General features: G+C 46.4%; 1 protein-coding gene across 4 annotated transcripts in view; it reads right to left on the bottom strand.

Moving 5' to 3' along the window:
* The window catches only part of MEGF6 (multiple EGF like domains 6), a 202,356-nt gene that overhangs the window by 71,304 nt on the left and 112,051 nt on the right, over positions 1-19,001 (bottom strand). For 3 of the 4 annotated variants that reach the window (XM_033156424.1, XM_033156426.1, XM_033156423.1), the window contains one exon: positions 3,488-3,610. In XM_033156424.1, coding sequence (XP_033012315.1) covers positions 3,488-3,610 — 123 coding nt within the window. Of the gene's footprint in view, positions 1-3,487; positions 3,611-13,764; positions 13,977-19,001 lie in introns of those variants that run through there. The other variant, XM_033156427.1, reaches the window with a different exon arrangement.

Genomic DNA, 19,001 nt, shown 5'->3' on the forward strand with positions numbered 1-19,001 from the left:
ACTCTACGATTCTATGATTCTATCTATCTATCTATATCTATTTATCTATCTAACACACACACACACACACAGAGAGAGAGAGAGAGAGAGAGAGAGAGAGAGAGAGAGAGAGAGATTGAATAGACTGTTTCAGAGCTTTTTACTCCAAAGGTCTGATAAACTGATTGGTACTGGTTGACAGAGACTTTTAGTTTCAGAATTATGCAGTTTTCTCATGCAAAGAGCCACTCATTGCCCTCTAATAGCGAACCCAAGTGGTAAGTGACAATGGATACTTAACCCAAACAGGGCCACCAAAAAACTGGGGCCGGGGTGGCGGTCAGCATGCGTGGCAGCAAACCAAGATTTGCAGAACTATAAAATGCATATATAGCCTATTGTTTCAAAACTGAAGGGAGCCGCTATGCAACACTCAAATCATAATAATCCGATTAGCTGCTGGACACCCCACCTGATTGACTCCTAGAAGAAAATGTTTCGGTAGCTGGACTAGTTCGTTAAACAGGGGGATTATTACCTGTCCAGATGAGGGGAACACGGTCAATTATGTGTTGCTTATGGAGTGAAAACAACAACAATGAATACCGGTCCATATTCCAGTCATGGGGTAAATTAGCAAATATCGGCAATTTCTGCTCCCATTTGTGTCAGAATTCATGAGCATCCCATCTAGCCACAAAAAAAGCCTGAGGTTTCACCCTCTCTCCATCCCAGAAAGGGAGAGGCAATATCACAGTTCAATGAAATATAGGCAGAAGCACTTGTGAAAGGTGCAGAGTGGGGCTGCTAAGGGCCATGCCTGAGGGATAGTCCTGGGGGCCAAATAGCGAAGCCTTGAGGGCCACATTTGGCTTGTGGTCCAGAGATAGGTTTTTTAAAAAGGTAAAGACCCTAGGCAGTTAAGGCAACTATGGGGTTGCCATATGGGACTATGGAGTTGTTCTGTTGAAAGCCACCCAGAGTGGCTGGGGAAACCCAGCCAGATGGGCAGGGTAGAAATTTTACACACACACACACACACACACACACACACACACACACTTTCAGGCCAAGGGAGCCGGTGTTTGTCCATAGACAGCTTTCTGGGTCATGTGGCCAGCATGACTAAACTGCTTCTGGTGCAACGGAACACCGTGACAGAAAGCAGAGCACACAGAAACACCGTTTACCTTCCCACCACAACAGTACCTATTTTTCTACTTGCACTGGTATGCTTTCAAACTGCTAGGTTGGCAGGAGCTGGGTTAGAGCAACGGGAGCTCACCCCATCGTGGGGATTCAAACCGCCGACCTTCCAACCGGCAAGCCCAAGAGGCTCAGTGGTTTAGGCCACAGCGCCACCCCCCATTGTGCCCCACTGCCGTATTCAAAGCAAAACTTTACGGTCTTCAACAACAACAGAGCAAGAAATGATCATTTGGAGACTTCCTTGAAGTTTTTCCCTTGGCACACCTCGCAGACTTTCCATCCAAGAATATGTTTCTCTCCACAAGACCTCTAACTGGTGTTTACTTAAGACAAGCAGGCTGGGACATGGAGCAATCAGACACACCTATTTCCCCACTAATTCTTAATTTGATGTAAGCAGGAAAAGAAAACAATTAAATCACCAACTCTAAACCATGGTTTGCCTCAGTGTTCATCTCTTTTGCTGTTAATTTCAGTTAATTTTATTTTTATGGATATTGTGAATATTTTTTCTTGTGAACTGCTAAGAGGCTTTGCTACAGTCAAATGATATATAACTTTTGTTTGAAAAAAGGAAGACGGGAACACAATTTGGATTCTAAACTATGGTTAGCACAAACCTTCTTATCAGCAGTCCTTGGCCCTAGTGCAAGCCAAATCTATACCCATAAGCAGAATACTTCCTCTCCCTCTAACAAATGACTACCATATCTATATTTTCTAACAATAGCCTGCAAAGAATAAGGGTCTCAATGGCTATGTTCTCCCTCCACTGTCAGAGGCAGCATACTTCTGAATACCAGCTGCTGTGGGGAGAGGGACTTTTAAGTTTAGAGAAAAGGCAAGAGGTGATATGAAGTTGAGAGATGACATGGTAGAAGTTTACAGAATTATGCAGGACATGGAGGAAGTGGTTAGATGAAAGTTTTTCTCCCTCTCGTGGAAATTCAATGAAGTTCCAGAACGGATAACCGTGCATAATTAAAGTAAAAAAAAAAAGGTAAAAGGTAAAGGACCCCTGGAGGGTTAAGTCCAGTCAAAGGAGACTGTGGGGTGCGGCGCTCATCTCGCTTTCAGGCCAAGGGAGCTGGCGTTTGTCCACAGACAGCTTTCCGGGTTGTGGCCAGCATGACTAAACCGCTTCTGGCACAACAGAACACTGTGACGGAAGCCAGAGCTCATGGAAACAACGTTTACCTTCCTGCCATGACGGCACCTATTTATCTACTTGCACTGGTGTGCTTTTGAACTGCTAGGTTGGCAGGAACTGGGATTCGAACCGCCGACCTTCTGATCAGCAAGCCCAAGAGGCTCAGTGGTTTAGAGCACAGTGCCACTCACTTCTCAGTTAAAGTATGGAACTTGCTCCCGCAGGAGGCAGAGATGGCCAGCAACCTAGATGGCTTTAAAAGAGGATTGGACAATTCCATGGAGGAGAGGGCTATCCAAAGCTACCAGCCATGATGGCTACGCTCTGCTTCCATGGGCAGAAGCAGTAACACTTCTGAAGACCAGTTCCTGGAAACCACAGGAGGGGAGAGGGCTCTCGTGTTCGGATCCCTCTTGTGGGCTTCCCACAGGCATCTGGGTGGCAACTGTGAGGACAAGAGGCTATTGCTCGGATGCAACAGGGTATTCACATGGTCTTATGAGAGCGCTGTTGTGCTCAGATCCTGCTCATGTGCTTCCCGCTGGGTTGACTGTAAGAACAGGAAGGTGGAGCATGGCCTCCCATTGGCCTGATCCAGCAGATTCTGCTTATGGTCTTACAGGAGATTGAGCTGTGAAACTGCAGTCACATGTCCAGTTACAGTGGTACCTCGGTTTAAGAACAGCCCTATTTATGAACTATTCAATTTAGGAACTCCGCAAAACCAGAAGTAGTGTCCCGGTTTGCAAACTTTACCTCGGTCTAAGAACGGAAGCCCAATGGTGGAAGGGCACTGGCAGTGAGAGGCCTCATTAGGGAAAGCGTGCCTCAGTTTAGGAACAGTTCGGTTTAATAATGGACTTCCGGAAAGTTTGTAAACTGAGGTACCACTGTATTTGGAAGCAAGGCCATTAAACATGGTGGGACTTACTCATGAGTAAAAACCCTAGGCTGGCTGCACCATTCTTAAGAACTAAGCAAACCTGGTGAATCAAAGGCAGCCAATGTGATTACGTAGCATTGTTCTGCAGAGATGATTCAACACAAAGAGCCAGATCCCTTTGGCTGACATTGTCTTCCCAGCGTGTGCTGGATTGGACACTGGAAGTAATAAGAGGGGCTGAGATGCCGCTGAAATCCACATCTTACCAAGACAGGTCCTGCCGTCTGTGTGCAGACGAAAGCCTGGCTTGCATTCGCAGTAATAGGACCCCAGAGTGTTCACACATCTGTGCTGGCAGCCCCCATTGTGAACTTGGCACTCGTCAACATCTGGAAAGGAAGCAAAAATGGAAACAGTCAGAGCAGCGGGCACGATGCAAGCTAAACTCAGCATTTGTGCTGGCCAGAAGCAGGACTTCAAGAGGAGCAGCCAGCCAGGTCAATGGGCCAGGCTTAGGAAGATGTTGTGGCTATTCTCGGGTGGGATTCAATCACATATCGACAATTCAGCTTGCACAGTTAAACTTAACTTGGTGGTCTTGCACAATGAGCCCAGTTTCTGCAAAACTGCAGTCAGGAAAGTGATAGGGAAATGCATTCGAGTGTTGTGACACATGCTTGACACAATACTGTCTAACCTCCCCATAAACAAACCAGAACAAATGTTTAATAAACAAGGTGCCTGGAAGCACCCCATGTTCCCATGTGCTCCATCATCAAGCTACAGATGCGCCTAATGAACACAGAAAGGTGCTTTATGCCAAGTCAGACCATTGGTTCATATGGCTCCATACTGGCTACACTGACTGGCAGTGGCTCTCTACAGGGTCTCTCTCAGTCCTACTTGGATATGCTGGAGATTGGACTCGAGACTTTCTGGGTGCAAAGCAGATGCTCTACCGATGGCCTTTCTCTTAAAACATAGGAAGGTGTCTTATACGAAGTCAGACCATTAGTTCATGTGGCTCAGTACTGTCTACACCAGAGGTCAGCAAACGTTTTCAGCAGGGGGCCAGTCTACTGTCCCTCAGACCTTGTGGGGGGCCGGACTATATTTTGGAAAAAAAAGATATGAACAAATTCCTATGCCCCACAAATAACCCAGAGATGCGTTTTAAATAAAAGCACACATTCTACTCATGTAAAAACATGCTGACTCCCGGACCATCTGTGGGCCGCATTTAGAAGGTGATTGGGCTGCATCCGGCCCCCTGGGCCTTAGTTTGGGGACCCCGGTCTGCACTGACTGGCAGCAGCTCTGCAGGGTTTCTCTCAGCCCTGTCTGGAGATGTTGGGGCCTTCTGCATACAAAGCAGATGCTCTACCTACCACAGAGCTGCAAATGTATGGGGGAAATCACTTGTTGTTGCACCAAGTAACCCGGGAGGAACTCACCAGGCAATGAGGGGTATCTTGTACACTTAAGAAGAACCTGGAAGAATCGGATCATTCTGCATTCTGCTACTGAGCCAATTTGTACCTCATCAGCTTATGTGTGGATTGTAACCAAGGTCCCCAGCCCTGAAGCAGCTTTTCAGCTAGCTTCCACAGGAAGGATGAAAGCCCTGTACAGGCATTCACTGCAACACATTCAGACAATGCATGAAGGGAAGCACAGGGCCTATGCCTGATAGTCTTGCCTCAGTGTCCCCCTCCCTGCTAGCACCAACCTCAGCTTTCAGACCTTTCCTAAGGACCAGGTGATTCTTGGAAAGTTGTCCCAAAGGAAATGGAGTTCTTCAGATCAGAAAAAAAATGTTTTCAAGGTATATAACAGAAGCAGGAGGGGAGAGAGTTAGAAGACTGCTGGACTGGCTAAGTGAGAGATGGATAGGCTGGAAATTATTCTCTGGCTCGGATTTTAATCTAAGACAGGAAATAATTCAGGGCCCCTAAATGCTCACATTTCTATTATAACCGCTCAAAACTCCTATCCAAACCCTGGACAAGCAAGTTTTGCTAGCAACTCTACCCAGGGTTAACCATTCAGTTTCTTCTAACCAGCAGTCTAAACACTGTAACGCAATATGCATGCAAAAATTTGGAAACTGCATATCCAAAAGTTCCCTCCACATGTGCACATGCACGCGCACACAAATTTTGGGGTTGATTTTGTTTCATCTCAGCTCTGTGGTGTGGAAAGGGGAGACCATGAGTCTCGAGCACATTCAAGCCCGCGATGCTTATCTTCTGTTCTGTTTTTGGAGCATGGCTTTCCCCCTTTTTTCCTTTTGCAGTGGGGCGGGGAGAAGAGGCTTCCTCACAAAAGTCCTCCTTCAATTTGGCCTTCTGCCCAGAAAGAAACACACCAAGGCAAACACAGAAGATGCAGACAAAAGGTGTTTCCTGCCAGCAGAGAAATGACGATGGACAATGTATTTTATTGCCCCTGTAGGGGTCAGTGGAGCCACCACAGAGAGAAGCTATGTCACCTCCCCCAAATGGTTCTTGCGGTTAATGAGAAGGGGCGCTTCTAGGACGCGGTCCAAATCCGGTTGCCCTCAATTGACAAGGACCCGGCCTTGCGGTCCAAAACGCTCTCAACTGGGCACAGAGAAACTTCAAAAGCACAGCCAAGAAAGGTTGGCACTCGCTCTTTTCCCAGCGTCCTGCTGGGAAATGATCAGATCCTCCTGCTTCAACTTCTGCACTGAAAAGGTTCAGAGTCATCTGTCATGTTTCAAGGGAAACCGGGGGAATGCATTAAGACATTTCACAAGATTTCGTTTGGTTGAGTGTTCAAAGGCAGAAAGAGAAGGAAGGCAAAGATAAATTATGTTGCAAACATATTGCTGGCGGGAGGGCAGGAATCAAGAGTCAGAATCAAGGTGTGCATGTCCTTAGTTCAACTTTGCGTTCTTCATTTCAACAGGGCTAAGGAGGCCATTTGTTTTCAAAATGTTCCCCACTTTTCTTTATTAAAAACAACACAAATTCAACACAGCTTATGGGCAATGCTGAAGAGAGAGCAATCCTAGCATGGTCTTACAAAATGGCAAAGTACATCTCTTCAACCTTGTGTACCTATGCACCAGGTGTGAAGAACTTCCAATGTGATCTTGCATAGCTCACTGTCCAACCCTCAGAACTCTCCCCAGGCCACACCTCCTCTCCCCAGGTCCTGCTTTGCATCCTCCTTGGGTGTTTTTGCCTGGCTGGAATGTGTCCTTGAACCCCAATAGTGTGCCTTGCTTGTCTGGATGGAGGTGAGCGAGGAGGATGCAAGCGTATTTACACGAACTAGCCTAATGTAGAAGGATAAACACTAGTATATGGCCCTGAGATGGTTATATGTGAGGGAAGGCGGCCCTCAGGCTGAAAAAAGGTTCCCCCCCCAGCTTGGAATACCTCGACATCTCCAGGTAGCAATGGGAGAGGCCTCCATCCAAAACCCTGGAGAGCTGCTGCCAGTCAGTGTGGACGATACTGAGCTAGCTGAACCAGCCAGCTGGCTCAATACAAGGTAGCTTCCAATGCTTCTGCTCTTGGCTACTTTCAAGAGCAGACTACTCTCCCTCTCTTCTTGTCAGATCAGAGACACAGGGAAGAGGAAGAGAATAGACCTCCTACCTCTCTCCACCAGTTTATTCTCCTTTAAAGGGCAGCCTTCAGGTCTCTCCTTGGCCTTTTCCCTTCCTTCAAGTTGCTCAGGCTGCTAAACCATCAGAAGGCAGTAAAAGGCTTGCAGCCTCTTATCAGCCCCAACCCTACCCACCTGCAGCCCATACTGGCTTGATGCTTTGGGGGTCAATTGTTGGCAAGCAGGTGGTCTAGGAGCTACAAATATAGGAAGCTGCCTTTACAGAGTCAGACTGTTTAAATCCGTGTGGCTCAAGAGTGTCTTTGTCAACACTGGTTCCCCATCCTCCCCAGCCAGCATAGCCAGGGGACGATGGGACTGGTTGTCCAAATGGCATTAGGGGACCCAAATTTGAAGAACACTGGTCTACAATGAGTAGCCGTGCTTCTCCAGCGTTTCATGAAGGGATTTCACTGGGCTGAAAGCGGAGTTGTCAGGGATCGAACCGGGAACTTCCTGCATGCAAAGCTGATGCTTTACCACTAAGCTGCAGCCCTTCCCAGCAATGTCTCAAGGGCTACACCAGTTGACCAGAAGGAACGTCACCCCCTTTTCAGATCCCAAAGGACAGGCTCCTGGTGGAGAAGAGATGCTTTTGGAACCCCTGGAGTGAGTGCAGAGTGGGCTGCTGGTCTCACCCTCCCACCTCTTAATTTTCATAACCAAATCTCCATTAGCATAATTGGCCAGTCTTGCATACATTGGGATTTTTCTCAGCAGCATATTCCGACAACAGTGAGTGCGAGAGGGACGTTTAAAATGCGCAGCGCATGGATAGCGCACAGGGATAATTAGTGAGGGCAGATGAGGCAGAAGTAAAATGGTTACAATAGAATAGAATGCCATTACCCTTGTGGCTGAAAGGCGTTTGGCGTGAACGAGATTCTAAGATTAGCCCATTGAAAGGGCTCGGGTGATTACTGGGCCGACAAGAGGGGTAGGTTGTTTTGTTTTGTTTTTGGTATTGATCCTCCCCTGCAACCAAACAGATAATGGCTGCCTGTTTGGATTAAGGTAGGAATGGGCACCCCCTTACGTACTGAAGGGGAGCGCCACGCATCAGCCATGACCCTGCAAGGAGGGCAGGCAAAGGAGCCCCACACTCATAGAGTCCCTCCACATGAGAGGTTTGTAATCGGCTGATGTACTCACCAAGCACATGGCTGGTGGGGGGCATCGGTGATGGGTGTGGCAGCAGGATGTGGCTGATGGGCACCACTGTCCCTCGATTATATGCAGGACCTCTATGCCAAGCAGGGGTGCATGGTCAGCGGGTGTGGCTGGGCTTCCATGCTCTTTTAATGCCTGGACTCCCCTCCTGTCGCGTGATAAGCACACGCTCCGGTTCGTGTACGTGTCTGATCCCCTGTGCCTAACAAATCTTTGATGCGAATCCCTTAGATCCAAGGTTGGGGGCACAATGCAAATGTGGCCCTCCAGACGTCTCCATCTGGCCCTCTGGACTCTCCTTGGGCCACCCCACCCCACTCGCTGACTCTGCTGTGCACCCAAATGTTTTTGCCTGGCAGGGACGTATCCTTAAATTCAGGTAATGCACCTTGGTTCCCTGAATAGAGAACAGAGAGGGGCATGTGTGCTGGAGTTTGTGTAGAAACTAACCTGCTGCACAAATATATAATTTGCATCTCCAGATAGGGCTGGAATGCTCCCCATCTGAAACCACGGAAAGCTGCTGCCAGTCATCGTAAACTATGTTAAATTAGATGGATATCAGGAACCTTCTAATGTTTCCGTGTCTTAACAGAAGGGCCATATCTCAGTGGTGGAGCAGCTGTTTGGCATGTAGAAAGTCCCAGTTTTGACCCTCAGCATCTCCAGGTAGGAATGGGAAAGGCCTGAAACCCTGGAGAGCTGCTGCCAGTCAGTGTAGACAACGCCCAGCTAGATGGACTAATAGTCTGACTCGGTATGAGACAGATGCCCCGATCCTGTTTCTTCTCTTGAGTTACAACTTGACAAATGACTGGATAGTCCATAATCTGGTGTATTCATAGACTAATACCCAGTTGTCCTTTAAACCTACTATTGTCTACTCTGACTGGCAGCATCTCTCTCTGTGTTCGCTGACTGAGAAGGGTCTTTTCCCATACCTGCTACCTAACCCTTTCAACTGGCGCTGCCAGGGTCTGGACAGAAGTAGGTGTTCCACAAATGAGCTGTGCTCCCTCCCCATACAGGAAACTGAATACACAACCACATGTCGACCTTTATAAGTATTATGTATTCAGTGGTCTGTGTTTGCCCGAGCTTGAGTCTGAACTAACAATTCTGAGCTCCTGTGTTCTGATTCGATACATGATGTCCAATCACAGAACATTTCAGGATGTGGGCCCCTGCCATTGGCCCTTGAACTATGAGTTGTGATTTGCAGCTAGGAAGTTTAGACAGCCAATCACGTTGGGAGTGGGAGTGGCCCAGGCTTTCAGGAATGTATATAAGCAGTTGCTTTGCCCCTGTTTCCCAGTTACGTAGATCAATAAAGCTACTTGTTGTTATCACTGTGTCTTGCCTCGTGGGAACCCACCTACACTTCAATAAGCATCTGCTACCACCTATGGAGGGACCCAGGTGGCGCTGTGGGTTAAACCACAGAGCCTAGGGCTTGCTGATCAGAAGGTTGGCGGTTCGAATCCCTGCCACGGGGTGAGCTCCCATTGCTCGGTCCCAGCTCCTGCCCACCTAGCAGTTCAAAAGCACGTCAAAGTGCAAGTAGATAAATAGGTACCACTCCAGCAGGAAGGTAAACGGCGTTTCCGTGCGCTGCTCTGGTTCGCCAGAAGCGGCTTTGTCATGCTGGCCACATAACCCGGAAGCTGTCTGAGGACAAATGCCGGCTCCCTCGGCCTATAGAGCGAGATGAGCGCTGCAACCCCAGGGTCGGACAGGGGTCCCTTTACCTTTACCTTTACCACCTATGGACACAGCTGCACCCTACCTGAAGCTGATTATTCAGTTCCCCCAGTGCAGTAAAGGTTTGGGATTAGGTGCAGAAAAGAGGTAAGGACAAGGGAAGAGGTGGAAATTCAATTCAATTTGCCTTTAAAGGCAAACCTATCTGCTTTGCACTTTCCGAATCACGCCATGAACCAAAACACAAGCATACTTTGAAATTCGTACTTCTCTGAATCTTGCAGGCACGTAATCATATGTACAAAAATGCATATACTGGGGTGAAGTGTGTAAAAAAAAAAGAGGAATGTGTATATTTGTGAAAATAGCATTCCAAAATGCATTGTGTGGGGGGGGGGGAGTCACTTTGCAAACATGCACAAATTCAGCAAAATGCCATAGCAAAAATGTGTATATTAGGAGAAAATTGCACTAAAATGCCGCTGGGTTTTCACAGGGACATTTGTTTTAACAAGGAGTTTGCAAAATGATGGGGAAATGTAGACAGATGAGCTGCAGGCTGGAAAAAATGAGAGACTGAAAAAATGAGACCGAAACCACAATTGACAGACTGGCCCATCCCTGGCGAGGACAGGCGTCCTCAGCTCACCTGCTCCAATTACAAACTTGAAGCAACAGAAACCTTTGCTTGAAGTTATGAATGAAGGAAATGGGAAGGAGCTGGGGCAGGAATGATGTGCCAGTTAATAATTAAAGTGATTCCCCCGCCCCTCAAAGGCATGGGCACAAAAACACCCTTAAACCAGATTAATCATGTTGATCAACTTATTTGACTAGGCTCTGTGCAAATTCATGGGCTCCAGCAGAACCCAAGGAAACGTGGCAAAGGTGCCAGGCAGAGACAGACATCAGCACACGCTGCCATGGCCCAGGGGCACCACTGCAGCCAAGGGGTGCGCAGACCTCTTTGGCAGTGGAGCTGTGAGCCGCTCCTCAAATGATACAGCTCGCAGGACTTACGCAGAGCTACAAAACCTAAACCTTGCTGGGAGATTTCAGTTTGTGCAATTAAAGTGGATTCAAGGACTCTGTTGCCTGAGAACCACAAATCTATGAAAAGAAAAGAAACGGGCTTCCTTCAGCTTGAAGAATGATGGGGAGATGCATTCTGTTTATTATCATGGTGGTTTGCATGCTTCTCTTCCTCCTTATTTAATCTCCACAGCAACCCTGTGAGGTAGGTCAGACTCAGTGTGAGTGACTGGCCACCACCAAGGTCACCTAGTGAGCTTTGTGGTCAAGAAGAGGTGACAACTTCTACAGAGGATATGGAGGGGGGCATGACATCACATATGTGATGTCATGGGGAGCCAGGGGATGGAGCGAAACACCTTCTGAAAATTGTTTTGTTTTTTTTTAAAAGATTTTTATTATTTTACCATAAAACAAAACAAAACACCTTCTGAAAATTGAGGGAGCCCAGTCCCTTAAAAAAATACATGAGGGGAACTGCCTTGGCCCATAGGAATGTGAGGCTAAGGGGGGGGGGGATTTGAACCCTGGTCTCTCCCAGGTCCTAGTCTGACACACTTCAAATGCAGTTTTCAAATGCACTGAAAACTGTGGGATGAACCAATGCAAGCACATCCATACAGATATAGAATGAATGCTCCTTGTTATATAATGTTCCTGCTCCTATATTGTGGAATTCCCTCCCAAGGGAGGCCAGACTGGCTCCCTCCTCGTTCTTTTTCTGCCTGCCTGCCTGCCTTGTTACCTTCCTGTTCAGACAGGCCTTTGGAAACTAAGGTGCAGACTATGCTGATCACTGAACGGCTGTTGGGACAAACACCATTTTAATTGCTGGTTTTAGATGCATCACACTGTATTTTAATTAATGCTTGTTGGTTTTAGCTTTCTGTATTTTATAATTGATTTTATTTTTTAATGTCACAAGCTGCCTTGTATTCCAGCTTGGGAGAAAGGTGAGATGGAAGTACGTTACAGTAAGTAAATAAATTACAAGGAATGCTCAATAGAGACCAGAAACGATCTAAATGCTGCATAATCCTTGTGCAAGCAAATCAGGAGGAATGCTCAGTAAATAGGTCAACTGGAGGAGCCCTGAAACATAGAAGTGCACACACATGCATGCATGCACTATAAAGGCCAAAACCTTTTAGCTTGTTCTTGCAGGAAATGTGCTCCAAGCTATTAACAGGGTGGCGGAGATGGGGGGGGGGGACTTTACTTTTACATTGCAAACCATCTGGTTCTTTTCTTTCCATGTGAACAGGGGCCATTTATGCCTCAGAAGATGATTTGTTGTTGGCTTTTATTCCGCTCTCCCACTCTGCAGAGGAAGCTTGCTGGTTGGCACACTTGGCACAGTGCCCCCCTCTGCAATAGCTGCCAGTGCTGCTTTAGCACTTTTCAGAACAGAAAACAAAAATGGGATGTTCCAGAGCTGCAGCCATGAACAATTTCGACTGGCTTTCTCAGTTACAGCTGCTCAGAAGCTGCCACTACGCAGTCAGGCACGAAAGCACACTCCAATGGGGCTGCATGATGACATCCTTACATTTTTATTATATAGAAAGAAATATTGCAGATCAATGAAGATATGGGACGGATGAGACTATACATGTGGAAGTGGCACAGATATAGTGTAGGCAACAGTGAACTAGATGGGCCAATAGTCTGATTCAGTACAAGGCAGATTCAAATGCTTCTATATCTTAAGGGCTGTAGGTCCATGATAGAGCATCTGCTTTACACACAGAAAGTTTGAGTTTCAATCCCCAAAATCTGCAGTTTAAAAAAAGGAACATGCAGCAGGTGGCAGGAAATATCTCTATCCGAGACTCCGGAGAGCCTCTGCCTGTCAGCATAGATAATAGTTGGCTTTCTGAACCAATGGGTTGGCTGAATAAGCTTGTTCACACATTACACTGAACACAGGCACAAGCTGTCTCCACACACGCCCAAGTCTTTGTGTGGAAGAGCATATGGTGGTTGAGCTGTACTGCTAAACTATAGCGTAGAGACAGTACCCTCCTTAGATGCTGCGTGTGACTGCCCATATGAGTGTACAGCTTAACTAATTAATTTACATATCCCTGAACAACTTAGGTCCTAGGTACCTTAAAGATCACCTGAACCCTTATATTTCAACTCAGTCACCGAGATCATCTGCCAGCGCGTTGCTGGTCGTTGCCAGAGTTGGTGAGGCTTATTTGACAACAAAAGGGGAACTGAGCCTTTAGTGTTATTGGCCTGGTCCTGTGAAACACTCTCCCAATAGACATTCAGCAGGTGCCTTCTGCATCAGCTTTCCAACACCTGATGAAAACTTTTCCTGTGCTTTCAGGCTTACGCAGGCAATTAAAAATACAGTAGTTTCCTGATTTCTGATTTTAACTTTTTATATCTGGTTTTTATTGTATGGTTTTAGGTATCATCGCTGTCAACCACTTCAATGTTTTCTTTATGAATTAACGATCTACAAATATTCATTGCTGTGAACCACTTCAATATTTTCTTTATGAATTAACGATCTACAAATATTTTTTATTAACTAACTACTGAATTATTATTATCCAATCTCTGTTTTGAAACCTCCCATGAAGGAGAGTCCACCACGTTCTGTGGGAACCCATTCCACTCTCAAACTCTCAAATGGCTCTTCCCATCGAAAAGTCAACTCTCATCATATACATATATATATATATATATATATATATATATATATATATATATATATATATATATATATATATATGCTAATAGCAAACTATCAATCAAGTTGATTAGTGAAATGCAGTTAAGGATTAAAGGGCCCATCACCTCCAGACAAGGAAAGCCAATCATACCTGCTGTCATTTGGGGGGGGGGGGAAGAATCAGCCGGGATCCTATGATACCTGTCCGAGGCAGGGGAGGGGAAAAATGATCCATGCATTTAAAAAGCTATGCTGTTGTACAGGCAGCCAACAGCGCCCCTGGAGTTGTGAAGAAAACAAGCTGTAGCTTACCTGGCCTCCGCTCAGAGTGGCCCACGCTTCCGTACCCTGCCTGCCCCAAATAGCACGGGTAACAGTTTCTCCACAGGTAGCGGTCGTGCAAGGCGGTAGCTTGGGGGATGCTGTGCAAAACGGCTGCACAGCAGAGTAGCAGCATCCAAAACTCTGCCGGCTGCTTGTGTCCCATAGCACAAAACCTAATCCGATTTTAATTAATTAATTAAAAAAAAAACCCCGTGCAGGGGTGGTGGTGGTGGTGGAGAGGTTTAAGAAAAGCCAGACCCCAGCGCAGCAGAAGGAAAACGGTTAAGCTGCAAAGTTTCCATGTGCATGCATGGGAAATGCTTTTTAAATAGAGAGAGAGAGAGTTGCAAAGCAAATCCCTCTCCTCTCTGCTGAAACGTTGCTATTGTTTGCAGCTTAGAGACAAATTCCTTCGGTGAGGATGCCCTGATGTACACACCATGTCCCTGTGAAACAGCCACCCGCTTGCTTCCAAGCACACATGTTGTTGGGGAGGAGGGTTTTCAGAGCAGCCCTCCCACACGGACTTCTTTTTTTAAAAAAGTAAAAAAAAGTTAATGTTCTCAACTTTCGATCCGCCCCCTGCAGGTAAAAAAGACCAAGCCCACAGTGGCTTTTCTGCCCCCTTCTTCTCCTTCACAACACAAATTATCTTTCTCTCCCTTATTCTATCTGGGCTACTCTAAGAAAAGAAAAGTGTGACTATCTCCATCACACACACACACACACACACACACAAAATTATGCCTGAGAAGCAAAGGAATTGTGGCTGACGGACTCTGGGGCATTATTGAGTTCCTGGCTTGGGGCCAATCTGGATTCTAAAATTGGCCATGTAAACAAGAAAAGAAACCAGGAGAGTCAGGGGGGAAAGGGGAGGGCGGTCTTTAAATCAACACCACATTTTGGAAAGTCCTGCTTAGAATCAGTGAAATACTCCAAAGTGCGCTCTCTCTCTCTCTCTCCCTCTCTCTCCCTCTCCACAAAGGCACACATACTCCGGGAAGGAGTTTTGCTTTTTGAGACAATGAAATATTCCCCAACTGAATATTTAAAAGCCAAATGGGAGAAAGTCACACCAAATAGAAAGGGTTGTATTAGTCCTGTGCAAGGTAGACCCATTGAAAATAATGGACACAGCAAACAGGCTCACTTCTTAGTAGGACTAAAGTTGGCTACAACCCATTCTTATCTGGTTAGCCCTACTCAGGGTAGACCCATTGGAATCGATGTATCTAGTCATGTCCAGTAATTTCTGTTGATCTACTGGGGGGGGGGGGCTAACATTAGATACAACCTATTATTGTTCTGTTTTTCTGGACAAATTGGTCTGCATATTTTAATCACGCTTTATATAAAATGTACACCGTTTGGAGGTTTGTTTGGTGTGGTTTTTTTTTTAGGTTTGTACATTTTCTAAATAAATAAATGCCCACCCAAAACAGCTTGCAATCAGTAACGACGCAAGGATTAAAACAACAGTAAAAGGAATTTGAAAACTTGAAACTACAACTCAGCAACACACACACACACAGAGAGAGAGAGAGAGAGAGAGAGGCAGAGACAGAGAGAAACAGAAACAGTGTCAGAAAAATAATAATTCAGCCAGACTCATCGCCCAGCTAATCTGCATCATGACAAGACCACCAAGTTGGGGGGGGGGGAGAGAGAGAGAGAGAGAGAGAGAGAGAGAGAGAGAGAGAGAGAGATCTTCAGGTATATCTGAAAAGCTAGCTACATAGAGATTTGAGATTTGACATGGGTCTGATAGAAGGGAATCCCACAGCCCTGGGGCTCTCTCCCTCGTGGAACACACCTACCCAATCAACCTATGGGAAGAGCCTTCAAAGCAAATCTTAAATTGTGGGCAGGGATGCTGTGGGGACAAGCAGCCCAATAAGTAGCTTGGGGCTTCAAATGCAAAATGCAACACTCAATTGAGCTTGGAAACCCAAAGGTTTGGAAGTGTAGCCTATTCAGATTTTTTAAAAAATAAAAAATACGGACTAATAAATATTCTATTTCATTTGCAGCCTTGTAAACACAGTCTCGGGTGATTTTATATATATATTTCCATATTTTCTCAAAGTTGCATAGTTAAATTTAGGGACTTGGAATGTAAAGACCCTTGTTGACTGGTATTGAATTGGTATTCTTTGGGATACAAAAGGCATTGTGTATACAGGGTCCAAATATCATTTATCTGGCACAGTATTTTACAGACAGGACCACTTCAAAGCCTGTTCATGGGAGACACTGAGTTGTATCCAGTGCAAGTCCTACTCAAAGTAGACCCATTCAGTAACTTAAGACCTATGACTAACTTAGGCTTATTAATTTCAATAGGTCTGTTTTGAGTAGGATTCAGCAGGATACAACCCACATAAGCAGAGCCTGCTGGATCAGGCCAATGGCCTATCCAGTCCAGCCAGCATCCTGTTCTCATAGTGGCCAACTGGATGCTTGTGGAAAACGCACAAGCTGGACCCGAGCACAACAGCACTCTCCCCCTCCTGTGGTTTCCAGCAACTGGTCCTCGGAAGCACCCTACCTCTGACAGTGGAAGGAGAACATAGCCATCCCAGCTAGTACCCATTGGAAGCCTCATCCGCCGTGAATTTGTCAACCTTCTGAAGATCTGCAAGTTGGTTGCCATCACGGCATCTTGTGGGAGTGAGTTCCGTAGTCTAACTATGAGCTGCATGAAGAAGCCCTTCCTTCTATCTGTTCTGAATCTCCCAGCCTTCAGTGCCATTGGCCGTCCACAAGTCCTAGTGCTAGAGAGGATTCCCCGCTGGTTCCTCAAAAATTCTTTTCATCTTACCTTGGCAACAAGAACTGGCCTGCCCCACTAAGACCCAACTATCTGCACTAATCCATGCGTGAACAGCAATCCACACATATTTCTGAACATGGGTGGGCGGTGGCGGCACTCAATGAGTCATCCAGCTTCACAGCCTTGAATCGTACGCATCTGACCACATGCTCATTCATGGTTGGGTGAGGCCGTGCGGAAACGGTACGCTGCCAAGACAAGCGGCTTTTGTGCGCTACGGAGCACACACTCGGCTAAGCACACCCACTACTCCGCGCATGTTATGCAGGAAGGAATCTATCAAACCTTTCAGGGTGTGACTGCCTGCATCACACCCACCCAACATTATTTGGATGGGCACCCTGGTGCAAGCCGGCAAAGAACAGAGGGTTCTCTTGGGGAAATATGAAGCCATGCAGCAACCTGCCTCTGGAATGAACGTGGCAACAGAACAGCGAACACACATAACTTTTGCTCCGTCTCAGTTGAATAATGTAAAGGCGGAACTTGCTCTTGGAACAATTAAATATATAAAAAATAGTAACACTTCCAGGTAACAGCCTGAAGCAGAGAAGTCTACATGGATTTGACTGCACAAATTAATCAGCCCTAGGCCTTTTCCGGATACTTGCACAATTCCTTCCTTTTCCATCTGCATTGATTTAATTTACCCAAAACACTACTAGGCGTGATTTTGAAGATCAGGGGTGGGGAACATCTGGCCCAGGGGCAAAAGGTGGCCTTGCATGCTCCTTGTTAAATTCTCGTGTAATAGAAGCTACTCACTTCATAGGCTCAGAACAAGAAACTGTTTCTTGGAGAACAGGTTGATACAACAACGCCATCCATTGCCTTGCACCATATATGGCCACTCGACTGCATCAATCTGCACAGCAGTGTTACAGATGCCACACAACACTCCTTTTTAATTTGTAAGAAATTGGTATTTCATTCCTCGGGGGGCACAATGGGTCAGTAGGTGGTTTGAGCCGGACCAGGGACGGCCGTGGTCAGAATTCCTGCATTGCAGGGGGTTGGACTAGATGATCCTTGGGGTTCCTTGCAACTCTACAATTGTAACCCTTTTCACTGTGCATCAGTCGCCTTCCCCTGTACGCTTCTTGGCGCCTGCTGTAAACTGTTTTTGTTTAGACAAGGCGACCCAGACATGCAGAATGCTTGATCTGTTTTTAGTTTATTGCTGATTTTATCATCTGAATCTTTCAAAGGGTTGTCTTTACTGCTTTTACTGGTAATTTTATTGTTTTCCTCTCTTTGTAAGCTACTAAAAAAAAATCAACCATCAAGCTGTGCATGAATTTTATGAAATAATTTCATACTTATTAAGTAAATAAATAAAGACTGCGTGGGGGGGGGAGACGAAAGGACAAGCTTCAGCTCCTAACAACTGGAGGCAATATTTAAATCAGACTCAAGCCATGGCTATGCCTCTGTCTAACAGGTCGTTGAGACTGCCGAGGCCACTGCAACCCTCCCTAGACCACACATCTCATTGGCCCTGTACAAAGATAAGAAGCACAACTTCTGCCCCAACCACTTTTGCCGCTGTCCCCGCCCACCACTGACATGCAGCCCCTAATAGCTTGCCAATGAAGGAATGCAGTCCTCAGAACAGAAAAGTTTCCCTGTCCCTGTTATAAATGCAGGCTATATCCTCCGAAGAATTGATGCTTTTGAATTATGGTGCTGGAGGAGACTCTTGAGAGTCCCATGGACTGCAAGAAGATCAAACCTATCCATTCTGAAGGAAATCATGCCTGGGTGCTCACTGGAAGGATAGATCCTGAAGTTGAGGCTCCAGTACTTTGGCCACCTCGTGAGAAGGGAAGACTCCCTGGAAAAGACCCTGATGTTGGGAAAGATGGAGGGCACAAGGAGAAGGGGACGACAGAGGAGGAGATGGTTGGACAGTGTTCTCGAAGGTACTAACATGAGTTTGGCCAAACTGCGAGAGGCAGTGAAGGATAGGCGTGCCTGGCGTGCTCTGGTCCATGGGGTCACGAAGAGTCGGATATGACTGAACAACAACAACAAATACAACCACCACCCTGCGTACATGGGTTTGCATCTCGTGCAAAGATAATTTGCATCCATCGCCCCACCCGCTTTTGCCTCTGGCCCTTCCCACCACTCAACCATGGCCCCCAGAAGGTAGCCCAGCATGAAATGTGGCCCTCAGGGCGGAAAAAATGGCACATTCTTGGTTTGGTTAAAAAAAGTAAAATAAAAGCAGGGATGAGGAAACGGCTGGCTCCTTGAGCTTTCTTAATGACATTGCAATGGTCAGAATAAGGTATTTTGAATCAAGACACTGCTTATTCATTTCGATATGTGTGGGCCCTTAAACCTTTCTAAGAATCTTAAAACATCCCTCTCCCTGCCCCACAGG

This window comes from Lacerta agilis, chromosome 8, assembly GCF_009819535.1.
Source record: "Lacerta agilis isolate rLacAgi1 chromosome 8, rLacAgi1.pri, whole genome shotgun sequence".
Classification (NCBI taxonomy): domain Eukaryota; kingdom Metazoa; phylum Chordata; class Lepidosauria; order Squamata; family Lacertidae; genus Lacerta; species Lacerta agilis.